The sequence below is a fragment of the Kwoniella shandongensis genome, chromosome 9, assembly GCF_008629635.2.
Source record: "Kwoniella shandongensis chromosome 9, complete sequence".
Taxonomy (NCBI): domain Eukaryota; kingdom Fungi; phylum Basidiomycota; class Tremellomycetes; order Tremellales; family Cryptococcaceae; genus Kwoniella; species Kwoniella shandongensis.
The window spans coordinates 553964-570869 of record NC_089295.1 but is presented as its reverse complement, the minus strand read 5'-3'; the positions used below and the strand labels follow the sequence as shown (position 1 = coordinate 570869).

The 16906-nt window shown below is 53.0% G+C and overlaps 3 protein-coding genes across 3 annotated transcripts; 2 read left to right on the top strand and 1 right to left on the bottom strand.

Moving 5' to 3' along the window:
- Nucleotides 1-201: 201 nt before the first annotated feature.
- On the top strand, nt 202-3343 carry CI109_105135 (uncharacterized protein; the record flags this gene model as incomplete). Its single annotated transcript, XM_032003155.1, has 10 exons — nt 202-855; nt 918-1147; nt 1211-1251; nt 1308-1364; nt 1420-1571; nt 1628-1645; nt 1695-1756; nt 1814-2021; nt 2084-2281; nt 2357-3343. 10 exons carry the CDS (start codon nt 202-204, stop codon nt 3341-3343), a joined length of 2607 nt encoding a protein of 868 aa, XP_031862477.1.
- Nucleotides 3344-3453: 110 nt separating this feature from the next.
- Nucleotides 3454-3985, bottom strand: CI109_105134 (uncharacterized protein; the record flags this gene model as incomplete). Its single annotated transcript, XM_032003154.1, has 4 exons — nt 3454-3492; nt 3574-3644; nt 3722-3798; nt 3924-3985. 4 exons carry the CDS (start codon nt 3983-3985, stop codon nt 3454-3456), a joined length of 249 nt encoding a protein of 82 aa, XP_031862476.1.
- Nucleotides 3986-4856: 871 nt separating this feature from the next.
- On the top strand, nt 4857-16552 carry CI109_105133 (uncharacterized protein; the record flags this gene model as incomplete). The annotated part of the gene is made up of 26 exons (XM_032003153.1): nt 4857-5310; nt 5376-6553; nt 6618-6786; nt 6844-6953; nt 7006-7057; nt 7110-9279; nt 9332-9620; nt 9676-10964; nt 11020-11101; nt 11154-11219; nt 11271-11594; nt 11651-12161; nt 12213-12799; nt 12863-13671; nt 13720-14963; nt 15027-15056; nt 15116-15231; nt 15294-15474; nt 15539-15566; nt 15621-15761; nt 15818-15845; nt 15900-15964; nt 16027-16071; nt 16139-16229; nt 16312-16476; nt 16529-16552. 26 exons carry the CDS (start codon nt 4857-4859, stop codon nt 16550-16552), a joined length of 10248 nt encoding a protein of 3415 aa, XP_031862475.1.
- Between the last annotated feature and the right edge of the window lie 354 nt (nt 16553-16906).

Below are 16906 nucleotides of genomic sequence, written 5' to 3'. Positions count from 1 at the left end.
AACTAATCAATATATATATGTCCACAGAGTTAGCATCAAATACCTGTGCCCAGCATAAGCACGCTCGTACAATAGCGACATATCACGGAGAAGCCGCTCGTTCCTGTGGTCATTCCACAAGAGCACGTTCTCTGTTTCTGCGACACCGCCACAACCTGTCTACTTCACCATCGCTGATTGCCAGATGATATCATCTTCAATATGACCTCGTCAGAAACCGATCAATCCAGACCCGGTCACCCGCCTTTGGGCCTCTTCATCCAACCTGCATGCTTGCAACACAAATACATCCGCCATGCAAATGCCTCCCACATCTTCGAACGACCTGAAAGATTACGAGCAGTGCTTCTCGGTGTAGCAGCTGCCGTTGCCAGACTCGAAGAAGCTGGATCTGGCAAAGAAGATGGAGCAGTCAAGAATGAAGGGGGAAACACCAACATCACTTTTTCAACCTCGACCTCGACGACAGGAGATGACCTGTCTGGGATGTTATCGTCCCTCTCGATCGGCGCGAATGGCAGCGGTAGTTCATCGTTCGTTCTCCCAACATCACATCTTACTGTCATCGCTCCTCCACCACCACCCGTCCAACCAGGTACAATCCTCCTCCATCATCCTGCCGTCCAGATCGCTCATTCTCCGACTCCCGAAGCTCCTTTCCCTTATCTGGGACAAGGCGCTGCCTCTGGCTCAGCATCATTCCCAACTTCACCGTATTTGAAGGATCTGTTCAAATGGGCCAGTGAAGCTGTGGAGAAGATCAGAGAGACAGGGTGCGAGATACCTCAGGGATTAGGGTTGAACGCGGGGGATCTGTATCTCGGTCCCGGGACGATACTAGCCATTGAAGGAGCAGTGAGTAGTATAGCAGTAATGCCTTAGTTCGGGAACAACAGCTGATCAGCACCGGTCGGCAGATCCAAACGGTCTGTCAAGCGGTAGACCGCGTCACTCAACTCCCACCTACCCCTATCAAGGTCGAAACGAAGCCAGAACCCACTACGCCGCCCGGGCAGAAGAGCTCGTCCGTCTACTTTGACAAGGCAGCTCGTCTGGAAGGGCCAGACGCTGCAAACATTCGCGTGAACAAGGCTTTCTGCGCCATCAGACCGCCAGGACATCATTGTGGTGAAGATGCGCCATCAGGGTGAGCTCAGCTTCCTATTTTCGGTGCATTGATGTGGTTTTACAATGCTAACTATCTTTGCAGATTCTGCTATGTGAATAATGTCGTCGTCGGCGCTCTACATGGTAAGAAACTTGAGTTTTCGGGTATCAAAAAGGAGGGCTCTTAATGCGAAGAACAGGATATCTACAACACGATGTCGACCGAGCCATCATTATCGATTTCGACCTTCATCACGGTACGTGGCTGCTTTGATTGCTCTGTCAATCTGCTGAGTCGCCGTTTTAACCCAGGCAACGGTACACAAGCTCTCGTCATGCCCCTGAACGCTGCAGCATACGCCGACGACTTGCAAGTCAAAGCTGGGAAACCTGCGATGATGTTCGGCAAGGGTGGGAGACGGCGAAGAGGCTGGAAAGGGTTTTATGGTTCGGTGCACGATATCGTGAGTCTTCGCGCCTCAAACGAAGAGGACTATGCTGATATGTATCCCGTCTACAGTATAGCTACCCATGCGAAGTGAGCTGATCCATGCCGCTATTTGTATATGCAGCTGATGGCTTTACAGGATGGTGATATCGATCTAATCAAAGACGCATCAATCAGTCTCGCCGCGCACGGACAGTACATGTGTGTGGAGCTTTCAGACACGTCTCAACGGTATGCTGACAGAACTTTGATTGACAGCGAAAACATTCACCTCCAACCATACGCCGATGAAGCAGATTTCTATGCCCGAATCTACCCGCTGTATCTTGCATTACTCAATAAAGCGAAAGTGTTCATGGAGCACACAGAGGCGGATCCAAGTCGGACGATCGTGTTCATCAGCGCTGGATTCGATGCTTGCGAGCATGAACATCAAGGGATGCAGAGACACGATAGAAGAGTACCGGTGAGCTTACAATGTCTGTATCTTGGACATGAGCTCATACAGACGCTAATGACTGGGAACAGACTTCCTTCTATTCGAGATATACAAAGGATATCGTGGCGTTTGCAGACAAATACACTGAGGGCAAAGTCGTCTCGGTTTTAGAGGGAGGATATAGCGATAGAGCTTTGACGAGTGCAGCCATGGGCCACATAGTTGGTATGACGGGAAGCTTACCAGAGAAGTGTGATGAGTGGTGGACGGAAACTGAACTGATCAACGTAAGTGATAGTCCTTATACAACGGGCGGACCAGACGGCGTGCAAATGAGGTTGAGACTGATCTAAGGGAAACAGATTGAAAAAGCAACAAAGAAGAAAAGAACGGGTAAACTACAGCCTTTCCCCTCCGATCTCTCATCTCAACCACATCTCCTCCGCACGCATGCTCTTCTAGGTCATTTCGAAGGCGCCGGCGCACCTGAGTCAACCGCTCCTTCAGTGGCCAGTACGCCGATCGCTGGTATGGGCAGAATGACGCTTCGTGATCGATCACGAAAAGTCGACGACAGTGCACCGACAAGTACCGAGTCTACGCCTACAGTACGCAGACCTGCTAGAGGACGAGGGGGAGGGGGAACAGGCGTGACGACACCGTCTTCGAGATCGAAGATTGTGGAACCAACAACGATTACAACGCCGACAGCTGGCAGTAGGGCCACTAAAGCTCCTCCACCGGCGGCAAAGAACACGCTGAAGGCGGAAGAGATTAGACTGCCCCAATCAGAGTTAGAAGGGTCTTTGTCGAAGATGGCGGAGGACAGCGAGAAGCAAGATCCGGTCGAGCAGGCTCTGCAAGGCTTGGCAGGGGTCTCTTTGAACGGTGCATCGATAGAAGGGGTAGCGGAGTCAAGCGGCAGTAGGGGAATACCACGGATTGCTCCAGTACAGTCGGCATTAGCATCAAGCAGTACCTCCATACCAAAGATTATCCTGCGTATCCCGCGACCAAATCCAACATCCGGAGAACAACCAACAACTCGACTACCTCTGTCGAGCTTCCCATCCACAGCACAAAATTCGGTTTATCCGTCTTTACCACCGCCGCCCTCATCTTCTGCTGACCCGGTTCCACTCTCTGCGCAAGAGAAGATGGCTTATCGAGATGACACCTCTTCAGCAACTGATGAAGATGCAGAAGGGGAGACGGACACAGAGTATGTCAGCGCGCAAAGCGGGATTGACGACAGGGATTTGAGAGAAGGATCGACAGTCAGCGGGACGAGCTTGTCAAGTGGTGGCGGCGGTGGTGGACCGGATATGCCAGGTGGATTTGGGAAATGAGGATAATGCATAGTTTTTGGTCGTTGTTGGTAATTGTAGATCATACAAATTGACGAGAAAGGGTATAATGTATGCGAGGTATTTGCAATGCAGTGTAAGGCCTCGTTGGCCTATAGATTGGGATCTTGGATGTATGTGTTCTTCTCGAGCTGCAGCACAAAGAGTAAAGCAATATCAGTGAGAATCACTTCAGTGCCAAAGAGTGATAGATTGATTGAATAGAGTCTCACCTCGTTTTGCAGCAGTTCTTTGATATCTTCTACATACTCCCGCTTGACCAGGACATGCGTATCGTCGTTGACTGCATACATCACCAGTCAGACCAGGAACAAAAAGGCGATATGAAAGATGCAAGCCATGAAATTGATGAGCACTCACAATCACGTATGATAAACTTGTATGGACCTTCACGCATCGAATCGAGATGTAATAGGATCTGCTTGGCTGCCGAGTCGCTAGGCGCGAATCCCAAGATCAGCTTCCTCGTTACCTGCCCCAAAGGTGATTGTTGCAAGACCAAGGTGAGTTTTTGGAATGAGAAGTGAGGGAGGCAGTACAGAGATCGAGCTGGAGAGCTTACCACGTCACCAAGACTCCAGATGTCACTTTGACATTGTACGTATCTCCATATGCGGAGCTCATGTCGAGTTGACCTTTCTCCAGGTATAGTATAGCTATCAAGCAGAATGGGTGATCTGAAGTGATCTGCTGAAGGAAAGGGTGATAAGGTCTGACGTCGGAGGATATGGGGTGATGTGCCTGATATCGTCGGAAAAGTGACGGAGCCACGTGCTTCGTGATCTGATCGTGAGCGTTGGCGTCCGTTTGTTGTTTTGAGATGTGATCCGATCGCACGGTGTCTATGCGCAACACAACGATAAAGACTGATACTCACGCCTGCATACAATGCGTGGTCAGACTGATATCAGGGCGCAATTCAACCATCAGTCCTCAGCTCACGGAAGTCGATCGACAGCTCACGAAACCTACTTACTCACGCGCACAACCCTGCATGATTGTATGTATCCATCACTACAAGCCAGTGTGCGACGATCCACAACTGCGACTTGCAAGTCGATCCTACAGGGCAATTGAGTGTAATACAAGTGTATGTATGTGCTCGGACGATGCGCCACATCCAACACAACTACACACCCACACTTCATTTGTGCACGAGCCCCGTCTTGTCCCCTTCGTTGATCGATGTTCTACTAATTGTATTTCCCTGCACATACAGTGCCAACAACTTTGATATATGTGTGTGTGTGCTTTGACCTTTCTCCCATGCAGCAACGGGATAAACAACTCTCGATATGCAACGCGATCAACAACAAAGTCAGCGCTTGGATGACCTGGAGCTCGTCGTCAGAAGCAAACCAAGTCGTTCACTTTCTTCCGCCTTGACTGTTCTTTCATTTTACTCGTTGCTCTTTATCATTACGTTGACTTAATACCGATTATAGTCAGATCGAACCACTAATCAATCATTAACTCGGGGGCATGTATTTCCACCATGCCCTCTCCAGCTACCCCACCGATATCACCGACCCCGCGTCGATGGCGTTCACCGACGCAAGAACCACTGCCCGAGTTTGCCGCCCTCCTCTCCTCGTTTGAAGGCGAGACCGCTTCCGACGAATCTTCTTCTAGAGGAGGTTCAATGCCTCGCTGGGCGACACCGCACGGTCGAACAGAGGACGAAGATCAAGCTACGAGACGGGACGAGGAGGAAGAAGCTGAAGTGGACTCGTTCCTCACTGCAGCTAGCAGTATTGATGATCGGGCTCCCGAGATCAGGACCACTTCTCCTTCTCCAAAGAGAGCAGGAACGGATAGGAGTCTGAGCCCGTTGTTACCACCTAATAGAGGTCAGCTCTTTGGGGAAGATGCAGACACAACGATCGGTCGAAGTGGTTTAAGTAGAACCACTGGTTCGAGAGGAAGCTTGATGGGTCCACGAGAACCATGTAAGCCGTTGTTCATCACCTCAGTCTCCTCACGAAGAGCTAAATCCACCTTGACTCTTCCACAGATCGTCCTCAGCAGCCGTTCCTCGACACACCTCCCACCGAAGAAATGCAGTCTGGACAATTCACCTCGACCATCGATCAATACCCCATCCCTCCCCAGACTACTGGTCAGTCAACCGCCACCATTGATGCTGCGTACGACGGTGTATTCTCGCAACTCGACGCTTTAGCCAACCCGACAGCTATCGTCCAGAACACACCAAAGTCCAGCCCTTCCACACCCACAAGATCATCAACCACCAATGAGGGTTCGTCTCCCGCTGCTCTCAACATATTCCATCCTATGCCTATCCGTCAACCGCTCGTTGGTCTCGGTATCAATCCTTGGGGCAGCGGGGACCACACTATCTCTCGTCTGTCTACCGTCACCGAGCGCACTGAGCGCAGCAACACATCCGCTGGAAGCAGTCCAACCATTCCTGGTGCATATCGAGACTCTACCCAATCCGACTTCTCAATCACGAGCATAGCCAATCGATTTCCACTTCCATCAAGTCCTGTGAAGGGTCCTCGACCTCCTGGTGGGACACCACAGGGTACCCCGAAGAAGACAAGCGATCTCATCAAGATGTTTGAGTCTCGTTCGGGTGGTAGTGCGGAAGCACCCCCTGCCCAACCTCAATTCACGCCTACTACTCCTTCTCAACCTCATCCACCTCAAAGCCAACTGCCTTCATCGGCAGGCGGTCCACAGCCTCTGCAGTCGATATTCAGCCCACCTCAACCCTCTTCGGTGGCTGGTATCACCGCGCAATCTCCCAATGAACCGAGATACACCACACCGACCCCTCCTCCCAAGTCCACTTCCCCTCTCTCGCAGGTAAGGACGATGATCGCTTCGTGGCGAGCCCGATCTGGTTCTCCGTCCCAGCGCGTGATTGGCTCGCCAGGTAAAGGAGGGAGTAGTCCTCGCCTTTTCAGTCGAGGCGGTGATAGGGGATGGAACGTCAGCATCAGGCGTCGAAAAAGGAATGAGCGAGAGCTGGCAGAGCAAGCTGAGGAAACCAATGAGGGCGATCGCGAAACTCCTCAAGGAGACGAGCTGAAGGAGGATGAAGCAGCGAGACAGGAGTATGAAGCGACATCCCATCATGGTGACGAGGAGGGTGCTCCAAGCAGGTCAGCTTCCGTTAAGTCGGACAAGCAAACAACATCTGAACCGAGGCAGCTCACAGGAGAGGTAAGCTTGCGCGCCTCCGTCTGCGTGATCGATGAGTATTGAATAGCTAATACTATCTTCTCAGCCACTTCGGACTGGTGCATTATACTACTTGAATGTTCATGACGATGAGACGAAACCAGATTATGTCTGGGTTCGCGCCGACGGTCGACTCTACCCGGAAGGTCTGGATTTAACTTGGATTAGTGCGAAAGGACGAGCTACAGTCACTCTTGACTTGGAGTTCTGTGACGGTACGTATTCAGGATGTGAATTTACGTGCTGTCAATTGCTGACTCGTCCATCCACAGAGGTCGCGTCCACGTACAGCCCGAACAACCCTATGGCCGGGGATGATATCGGAGCCGCTGCTGCAAGGCGGCAGGGAGAACTGGCGGACAACTTATATCCGTTCAAGCTGGTCAGTCACACTGGATCTGCTAATTGCGTATGTGCTGACTGAAACCTCACAGGTCTACGACGACGGTGTTGAAAGACTTGCGTGTGACAGCGCCCGAGAGCGAGGTGAGCATCGTCATCGAGCGTGATCCGTAGCAGAAGCTGATGTCAATGACAGTCCGTTGGGTGAATGCCATCTGGACCGTCCTCGAGCGCTCTCGAGCTGTTCCAACAGCAGACCGATCCGGATCTTTGAGGGTCAACCGGTCGAACTCTGAGCATGGTAGCGAAGGTGGTGGTTCCGCGTCTACCCACTTCACTCCAGCCGACCAGAATCAACCCCTTCCTTCGCCACATGCGCCTCACTCACACCCTCTCTACACAACAGATGATGCAGTCATTGAGACATCCGGCGGTCTTCACGCACCAATTGTCCAGCGAGGCAGTCGACGTCTTGCTGCTGGAGGTCTGGAACGGGGTAGAAGTTTGAGACGAGTAGCAAGCGAAGCCGACTTGCGTGACTCTGCGAGCACTCCGCCACCTTTACCGGAGAAGGATGAAAGATCGCCCGCCACCACCACAGCCATTCACGATACGCCACTCACGGCTGGGAATGCATCCCGACCTACTTCGCGAGACTTCACCTTCGCGCACGGTATAAAACCTCCCATTCTTCAATCAGATACGGTCCTTTCCCCGTCCAAGGGGATGTCCGCCTTCCGTACAGCTACCGGTGCTGCTACGACCCCTGTCTTAGCGTATCACAGTCTCGAATCGGCTTCGACCTATCATACCGCTTCGCCCTCCGGTACCGTACAGCCGCTGAGTGGCACCAGTACAACCGTATACACTGCTCGAATGGGTGGACCACGAGGCACGACTGCATCGATGTACAGCGCCCAATCAACGTCGCAGATTACTGCTGTGACCGCACGAGACTTTGCTTCCTCGTCGAACTACACAGCTCGGCAAAGCGCTGCGATTACTGCTCACAGTGTCACTGCAAGTGAGACCGGACACACTGCTCCCCCGGGATCAGCTACCCTCAACAGTACAGCTCAGCAGTTCTCCTCCTCCGACTCCGCGTACACTGCTAAACCTCCAGCCACCGACTACGGTACAGCTCAGACGTTCTCCCCTTCCGCTTCGTCTTCCACCGCTCGACCAGACTCACAGACTCCGATGGGGACAGCTCAACCATGGCCTTCTTCCACTTCGATGTATTCCGCGGAGAATGCCCGAAATCTGACGAAAACAGCTCACGTCGCCGGTAGCCCAGCGTTCACTGGTCAAACAGCTGTTCCCAACTTGGCGATCACCGGCGGTTCACCCACCCATTCTCAAAGCGCTAAGTCGACTTACACCACAGCGTACGCTTCCACTTCTGGTCTCACCGCACCAAATCAAGCAGTCACATCATCTCAAGCCTATACGAGTCAATACCACCAAGATGCTTCTGTCTATGCTACCGCTCAAAGCGCTCTCGGTACGCAATCCCAACCTGAGCTGCCCACTTCGGATCGACCTGCATCTAGGTTGTCCAGAGTATCCGGCTCGTCACAATCGTATGAGACCGCTCCGCCACCGGTACCGTCGCGAGATTCCCACTACTCTACTGCATCTCTTGGTCCACCCAGCACTAGATATTCCGCGGGCAGTCCGGTCAGTCCTACTAAATATCAGCTCCACGATCCGCCTGTTCCAACGTTCGAGCAATCTTTTAGAGGATTGAATGCGGGATCATACAATGCAGATTTCGACGGAGACAAGCACAGCTCTCACGTGACTGTCCAACAGCCTGTTACCGAAGTATACCACGCTCAGGTGGCCCAAGACCGTTCACCTACCACCCGTTGGACAACAGCTACCACCGATGCACGATGGTCTACGGCTATGGCGACTGCCCAGACAGTCGCGACTCGAAGTCCCAACTCATCAGAATGGGAGACCGCCCCGCCTCCACCTATCTCTCGGAGTGTCTCTTCTGATGATCTGGCTTCGACAAGACTCACCGACGGTCTGGGAACCCGTCGAGGAAGTCGGGCATGGACGCAAGTTAGTCATCCTGATTCGGACGACGAGTTCCTTGCAGACCTTGAGAGGAGGTCTTCGACCGGAAGTACAGTTTCGAGACGACCGAAATCGAAGAAGAGCATGTACGCGAGCGGTGTCACTACTGCGCAGACTATGTGGACTGCACAGACCATGGGCGACTCGAGGTCTGGGCGAACGCCACTTGGCACAGCGAGAGAGAACACCCTGTACACTGACGCTAGAACGTCTGCTTATACCACAGCTCCAACTTGGCATAGCCAGAGCACTTACATGGCAACTGCTCCTGGTGCAACGTAAGTCCGATTGACTGTCTCGATTAAGTTGCTAAGCTGACCGTTCCAACAGCTCTTACCATGACAGCAGGTCATCGCACGCTACCCCGATCAGAGGTGAAGCGCCGTCCGCCGACAAAGCTCCATCCATCAAGCCACAGAGCATCTCGACAGCCTCTTCCGTTCCACCTTCGACAAAGAAGATCCCAAGGATCCCGCCACCGGGTCTACCCCCACCATCGCCTTCGTTCCCTTCCTCCACCATAGGCTGTTCTGAACCTTCCTCCAGCTCGAGTTTCTCTTCAACTGAGACGATTCACGCACAAAGAGGAGTGGATGGTTACGATGTCAACAGGATCCTGGTAAGTATGCCCGCTGTCTTCTGAGTTTATGCTGACTGAATTCTTTCCGATGTAGAACTTCCTTCAAGGTCAGGAGCAAGCGAAACAAGGGCAAACCACGCGAATCGGTAGCCAGCTTGATCGAATTGAGCGCAAAGTCATCCAGATCGCGGAGAACCAAGCTGCTCTCGCTGACAGAGAACGTCCACCTCCTGTTCCTTCCAAGGACCTCGATGACGAGTCACCACCATCGTCACCCTCCTCTTCGACCTCATCTATTGAGACCGCTCGACCCGTCACTCCACCTCCAGTCATCATGCCCGAAGTGATGAACTCTCAATTTGATGACCTGCGAAGTCTGCTGGGCAATATCATCGGTCGTCAAGAAGACATGGCTCAAGAGCTTGCTCGAAGAAGGAGCTACGATGTGGAGCTCCCAGATCGTGGACCTGGTATGACAAGACTGGAGAACATGCTTAGGCGCCTTTTAGAGCGAGTCGGAGATAGCGACTATTTGGATGTGCTTAGCGGTCCCGTCCCAGACGAGAAGCGAGCGTATCACATGTCACATCTTTCGACTCCAAAACCACAGGGCACAAAGGATGGTTCGATGTATGGAGGTGGAGATAGTGTCTATTCAGGTGAATTTGGTTCTCGAGGTCGACATGCTCCTGCCAATAGCTTCACTTCCGACTACGACCGTCGACGTCGAGGGCCTCTCACCGACGTCTCCGATTCACTCATCGATGGTCAGCTTGCTGAACCGGAGTTCGACGAGAACTTTGCGCTTTCTGGTCTTCCCCCTGACACTCCGCCGGGAGAATATGTCCCCCGACATCCCCAAGTCCCCGCTCAGCTCACGCGTCGAGCACCACCAGCTCAACCCGCGGAACAGCCTGCGCCCCAGTCTCAGCCAGAGGAGCCTCAGTATGAGGAGTACTACCAAGATGACGCCCCTGAACCGGCTTCCGTAGCGGAGGAAGAGGTACCAATCACTGAATACGAGCCTACTCCTCAGCCTACACCTGTTCCTCCTCCCAAAGAGGTAACACCAGAACAATCGCCTGACCAGCCTCCCATTCCCTACCGGACTGAAGACGATTACGATGACGAAGATCGCACATACGAAGAGGAGACCTACCCTCGTGGACCTTCTCGTCCTGGTCCTCCACCTCAACCGGTCGATCTCCCAACTCCTGTCAACTCGCTGCGTAACATGCCACAATACCAACAACAAGGCCAATATCCCATGCGTCCACCTTTCCCTGTCGGAGGTATGCCACCTCCTGGACCCGGTATGACTGATATGCCTCGTCCTTCGCTACCTAGAATCGCCGGTGTTCGTGATCCGATTTCTACTACTTAGTCAGTCACAGCTTGAAACGAGACCAGGTGCAAAGCTGATGAAATTTGCGTACAGCTTCCGACGAGGATTCCCTCCTGGTCCCATGGGTATGGGACCTATGGGGATGTTCCCTGGTCCTATGGGCATTCCCGGCCCTGTGAGCTACAATCATCCCAATCCGACCTCCTGGCTTAGCTGATACATCGCAGGGGATGGGTCCGTTCATGCCTGGTCTTCGTCCCGGTATGCCTGGTTTCGGTGGTCCGATGGGTCCGGTATGTAATCATACGCTCACGATAGCGGAAGCATGCTAAGTCTCCCTGTAGAATGTCAACCCCTCTCTTCGTCGTCCTGGTTTCTTCCCTCCTGGTGTCACTAGTACAACTGGTGACTATGGTCTTCCCGCTGGTGCACGATATGGTAATGCTGGTCTTCCTCCTTCTTCTGGTGTTCCTGGCCGTCCGCCTATGGAAGGCTCTGGACACACGACAACGGCGGATACTGGTCTTGGTAATACAACTTCGGAATCTACTGCTTCTACGCCTTCTGTCCTTACTGAGGAGATTGTGACTCCCGTGGCTGCGACAACGCATGTTCCCGAGCCTGTCGAAGTCTCAGCCACTCCTGCTCTTTCGGTTTCTGGTCAAACGGTGAGCTCAGTCATTGTTGGAGCGAATGCCCACGCATGCTGAAAAAGTTGCCATAGGATGATAGCTTCAGACGGGCTTTGGGCAACAACCAAGCTCTTGCTGCTGCTCAAGGTGAACAACAAAACGAGATGTCTCGATACTTGCACGGAATGAGCGACCAGATCGCCGACGGTACTCTCGCCGCTCAGAACCAGCTCGCCGAGATCATGGGTGACATTGCTGCTCTCCGAGAACAGCTCAAACCGAAACATATCCACGCTCACGTCCTTCCCGATGGTACAGTCATGCTTGACAACGGTCATATCCTCGATGGAATCAGAGGTGTCCCTGCTCCGGTCCCAGCTGGTGCACCTCCACCTCCGGTACCGCCCAAGTCGGCTAGTCATGTGGAAGGCAAGATCTTACCGGATGGAACGGTTATGGCGAACGGAAAGATCGTCGATGGCATCAAGGGTGCTCCGACGATTGCTACTCCAGCTACTCCAGCGATGATGGTGGATGAGCCAACCGAGGAACAACTGAAGAACATGGAACAGGACAGGAAATTAGCAGAATTACAGGACAAGAGTGAGCATGGCCAATTTACCTCTGGACGGTGGAGCTGACAGCCATTCACAGTCGCGGAACTCATGCAACGTACTCAACCGACTTTTGAAGAGGAAGAGATCATCTCATACAAAGCCGACACCGGTTCCCCACCCGCCAATCATACTCCAATGGCGATGCACGATGCTCCTCTTGGGACACACGAAATCGGACCTACTGCTGTTGGGCCCAACACTGACGTCACCCGTGAGAAGACTATCATCAAGGAACGTGAAGTTGTTCGAGAAGGTCCTTTCGGCCGTCACAAGGAAGTCCAGACTGCTCAGGAGATCAACAGGGACATGGTTACAGAGGTTCCTCCTGCTGGATCGGTCCCTGTCCCCGCTACAGTCGCTCCAGGCTCCACAGGCATGGCGGACGTTCCTGTTACGGCTACCGGTATATCGCACGATCCGCCGTCTACCGTTCCCCCTGGGAGTAAAATACCAACAAATGCTACAGCTCCTCCAACTGTAGCGCCCACCAGGATCAATCCCAGAACCGGTAAACCTCTCACTATCCCTACTGCACTGTCAACTCATTCGATGTCTCCAATTCGGTCTGAGTATAACTACGGCGATCCATCCGCTCCACAACTCATACGAGAAGAGCACGAAGAAGTGAGTTATTGCGTGTTTGTACGAGTATATCAAATCAGTCACTAATAGTCTTTCAATCTTTAGATCGTTCAACGACCTGGCGGAGGACCACCTGTTCACACACATACGACCACTCGGACATACACCCAGCATCCTTCGAATGGCCTTGGCGGCTCTGTACCACCCGGTACCGGTCTTCGTGACCCCTCAGCGGCTGGCGATATGCCAGCAACAGTCTTCGCTGATGTTCCAGGTCACCCTGGTACCGTCCCAGGATCTCACCACTCGGAACACATCGCTACTTCTCAGCACGGCGCGGCCAACCTTCCAAGCCATCGGAGCGATTATATAGATGAGGTCGTTGCTCCTGGGGGTGTGCCCGTCGATGCAAGGATCTCCTCTGTCGCCCATACTCAACGTCCTGCTGCAACTGTTGCGGATCCGGCTGGCGGTTCTGCGGCTGTACCTTCGTCCGCTGGTGCACCTCCTCCAGCTGCCACGGCTGCCAATGTACCTAGTACCAAAGGACCAGGTAGTGCCAAAGCTCCAGCATCAGTGTGGTCGACCAATCATCCCAGATCAAATGCACCGGCTCAAGACCAAGCTACCTTGGATGCTCCTTCTCAGCCCCCCGCAAACACAGCTCACAACGTCCCTACCGCTCCCGGAACGAACGCTGCTCCTTCAGCCACAGCTCATGATGCTCCTAGTGCTCCAGCTGGAGCTGCCGGAGCTTCCGCGCCCGCTGGTCCACCGCCAGCAGCAGTAGCTGGGGATGCTCCGCCGGGCGCTGCTGCACCTCAGTCAGGATCTTCGAAGAGTAAACCGAGTGTTCACTGGGAGAAGATGATTCCTCATAAGGAAGTCAGCTCTCCCAAAGGCCGACAAGCACAGTAAGTCTGATCTGTTGCTTGAAGGACGTCGCGTTGACTAGTGTATAGGGGTGCCACTCCTGCTGATCCCGCTGGTCCTCCGGCGACGACCCAACATAACGTACCCAGCCAACCCGATCCTGCTGTAAAGGGAGACCCTTCGGGCAAAGTTCCCGTGGACAATGCTCACGACGCAACTACAAGTCCAGTCGCGGCGCCGGCTTCCACTGCTCACGATGGCAAAGCGACCTCCGAGACTCCTCATTCCGGTTCGGGAACGCTGCGCAGATCCAAATCAAAGGACAACTCCAAAGCGAACAGCACCACTCAACCTGATGCTGGCGTTCCTCTCGTCCCTGCCGACACTGTCAGTCATTCCGATCACGCAACTGTTGGTCAACCGATCCCTACTGCTGCTAGCGACAAGAACACACGGGTGGCCGACACTGCCCACGTCAGTCGACCTCCTACCGTCGCAGAGCTAGCAGAAGAAGGCGGGGATTTCACTGCCCAACCCGGAGGTCAAACGGTTCACGTTCCATCGCATCCTATCGGTACTTCGAGCAGATTGAAGAAGAAGCCGGTGCCGGGTTACGTTGAAGGCGATATGACCGATCCAAAAGAAGTTGCGCAACATGCCTCGGCACCTGCTGTTCCCACTCGACCAGCGTCCGTTGCACCTGTTGCACCTTCGGTTCCAATCCTTGAAGAAATCGTCTTGCCCGATGGTCGAACCGCTTACGTGCAAAGCAGACCTTCGTCCAGTAAAGCAGCGGACCAATCTGCCCCTCCTCCACCGGGTGCTCAGCAGCCTGGCAAGCTCAAGAAAGGAAAAGGCGGATCTGGTGCAGCTAAGGAAGGTCCCTCGGCTTCACTCCACGATGCGAACACCCAAATTCATGTTCCGGCTGAATTGGAGATGGGTAAAGGACATTGTAGCGTTTGCTGTCCACATGGTATTCAGAAAGGCGTACCCGCCGAACCTTGTGGTCATCAAGATGGTCAACACAACGCTGCCCCAGCCGCGCCTCAGGCATCTGGCTCTGGTGCTCAAATGTCCGGACCTCGAACTCAAAAGCCGAACAACAAACTGAGTCGACCGCCATCTGTACGGCCGCTTGGGCTGCCAGAAGCGGAAGGTATTAGCGGTCCAGGCGAAGAGGTGGCGCTGGAGCACGATGGAGGGGCTTTCGAAGCAGGAGCGTCTGCCGGTGCAAAGAAGGCAGACCCGTCGAACAAGTTGACGAAGGGAAAGAAGGGAGGTAATTTGACGCCCGAGGAGGAGGCTATGGAGGATGCGAGGAAGCTGGCAGGTGAGTTGCTGACACTGAGCTATTGTGTGTACAAGCGAATACTGACCTGGGTCGGTTATTCAGTGAAACAGAAAGCAGCGGCAGAACAAGCAGGTAAGCTAAGACGATATGGATACCGTTTATGGGCATCAACTGACCACAATGATTCGTAGCCGCCGAGAAAGCTGACCGAGATGCCAAGCATCAGGAGAAAGAGAAGAAAGCCAAACTTGCAGAAGAGCGACATCGTCAAAACGTGGAGGCTCTCGCGAACCTCCAAAAAATGCTGGTGAGTCTGGCTGGCTGTCTGCACAATTACGTAGTTGATGCTAACGTCGAACACCCGGATAGGACTTATTGGCGACTGATAACAAGACTGCAAAGACTTTACAAGACGAGAGCGCGAAGAGTCAGGAGAAGCGGAGAGCAGACAAATCTGTGAGGGATAAGAAGATTACAGAGGCTCTGGACAAACTGGTAGCGGAACGAGAGGAGGCTAAGAAGAAGCAAGCTGCGGACGACAAGAAGCCAGGTGAGCTGACTGACCCACATGTCCCTCGTGTAGGAGTTTTCAGCTGACATGACTCGAATTGTAGGTACTCAAGCCATTTTGGACGCTCTCAAGTGAGTCCAATTGGAGCTTCTACTACTTGGCAACGCTGATCATGTGTACTGCAGGACTTCTGGGGATTCGCAAGCTGCTTTCCTCCGAAAACTTGCAACAGAAATGATGGACAACAACTCGAGTCAGCACCAAAAGACTCAACAAGCTATGAAGGAGACGGCACGAGAGCAGGTCGGCTTCAATTTGGCTGGATAGTGAGTGGAGCAACTGTCTGAAATTGGATCGATGCTGATCAAGGGCAATATATTAGCCTTGACGATTTCTCCAAGGCGCTTTCTGTGAGTAGAACTACAAGCTGGCTTTCGGCAGATGGTATGCTGACGTTGTCGCAGGGTGAAGTCAGGACACTGCTCAAGGAAGTTGGTGACTTACGAGAGTCGAGACGAGCTCTGTACATGTAGGTGATGAAACACATAATCGAATCGAACAGCAGGACGCTTACTGACTTTCGCATTGCAGGGAGCTTGCCGAGCTACTCCTTATGAAGGGCAGACAGTCAGCAGGGTGAGTCTTTAATTTCTTTCTCACCTGTAGATGTCGAGAAACAAGCTGACGCGTGGGTCTATCATAGCGACCTCATGGCCATTCTGCCATACCCAGCCGCACCGCCACAAAACGCTCAGCAGAAACAACAACAGCAGCAACAGAACCAGCAGAAGAAGGTGAGCTCCGCTTCTCGATCCTCGCTACGATGAGACGATGTCGCTTACAGGGAAATGCTGACTTTGCGATGGTTCGAAATAGGGTGGAGAGAATAAAGATCAAAACAAGGCGCCTGCATGGACGACATGGGCTCCGATGGGTGTTCCTCCTCCTGTCATGGGCAGACCATTGCCACAGCCCGGTATGCCACCACCCATGCATATGAACTTGTCGGGTGGGGCTGTACCACCACCGCCTCCTCCTGGTGTAAGTACCTGTTTTCTCATTTACAGTAACATTGGCTGACGAATCCGTGTAGGGTCGACCGCTCCCCAAGGTGTAAACGCTCGATGAACCAGTTTGATTTTGGTGTTCCACTGCATACCCGTTGGAATGATACCCTATTCACCCGTATACATCCGTGCCTCTGGCAATACCTCTATACAACATAACATCTCTTCGTACACATTGTACACACATATAACGACTATTCACGATCATGCATGTAGATTCTGGCTTTGCAACTGCTCTTCAAAGAAGGGTGGCAAAACCACGTGACCCACTCCAAGTTGGTTCCGCAATGATCTCGTTGCGGATGATGAATTTCAGAAATCTGTATGACTCTGTTTTTGTTTTCAGTCCACTTCCCATTTCTGTCTATTACATCGTCTCATTCAGGTAGATAGCAGTCCAGCGA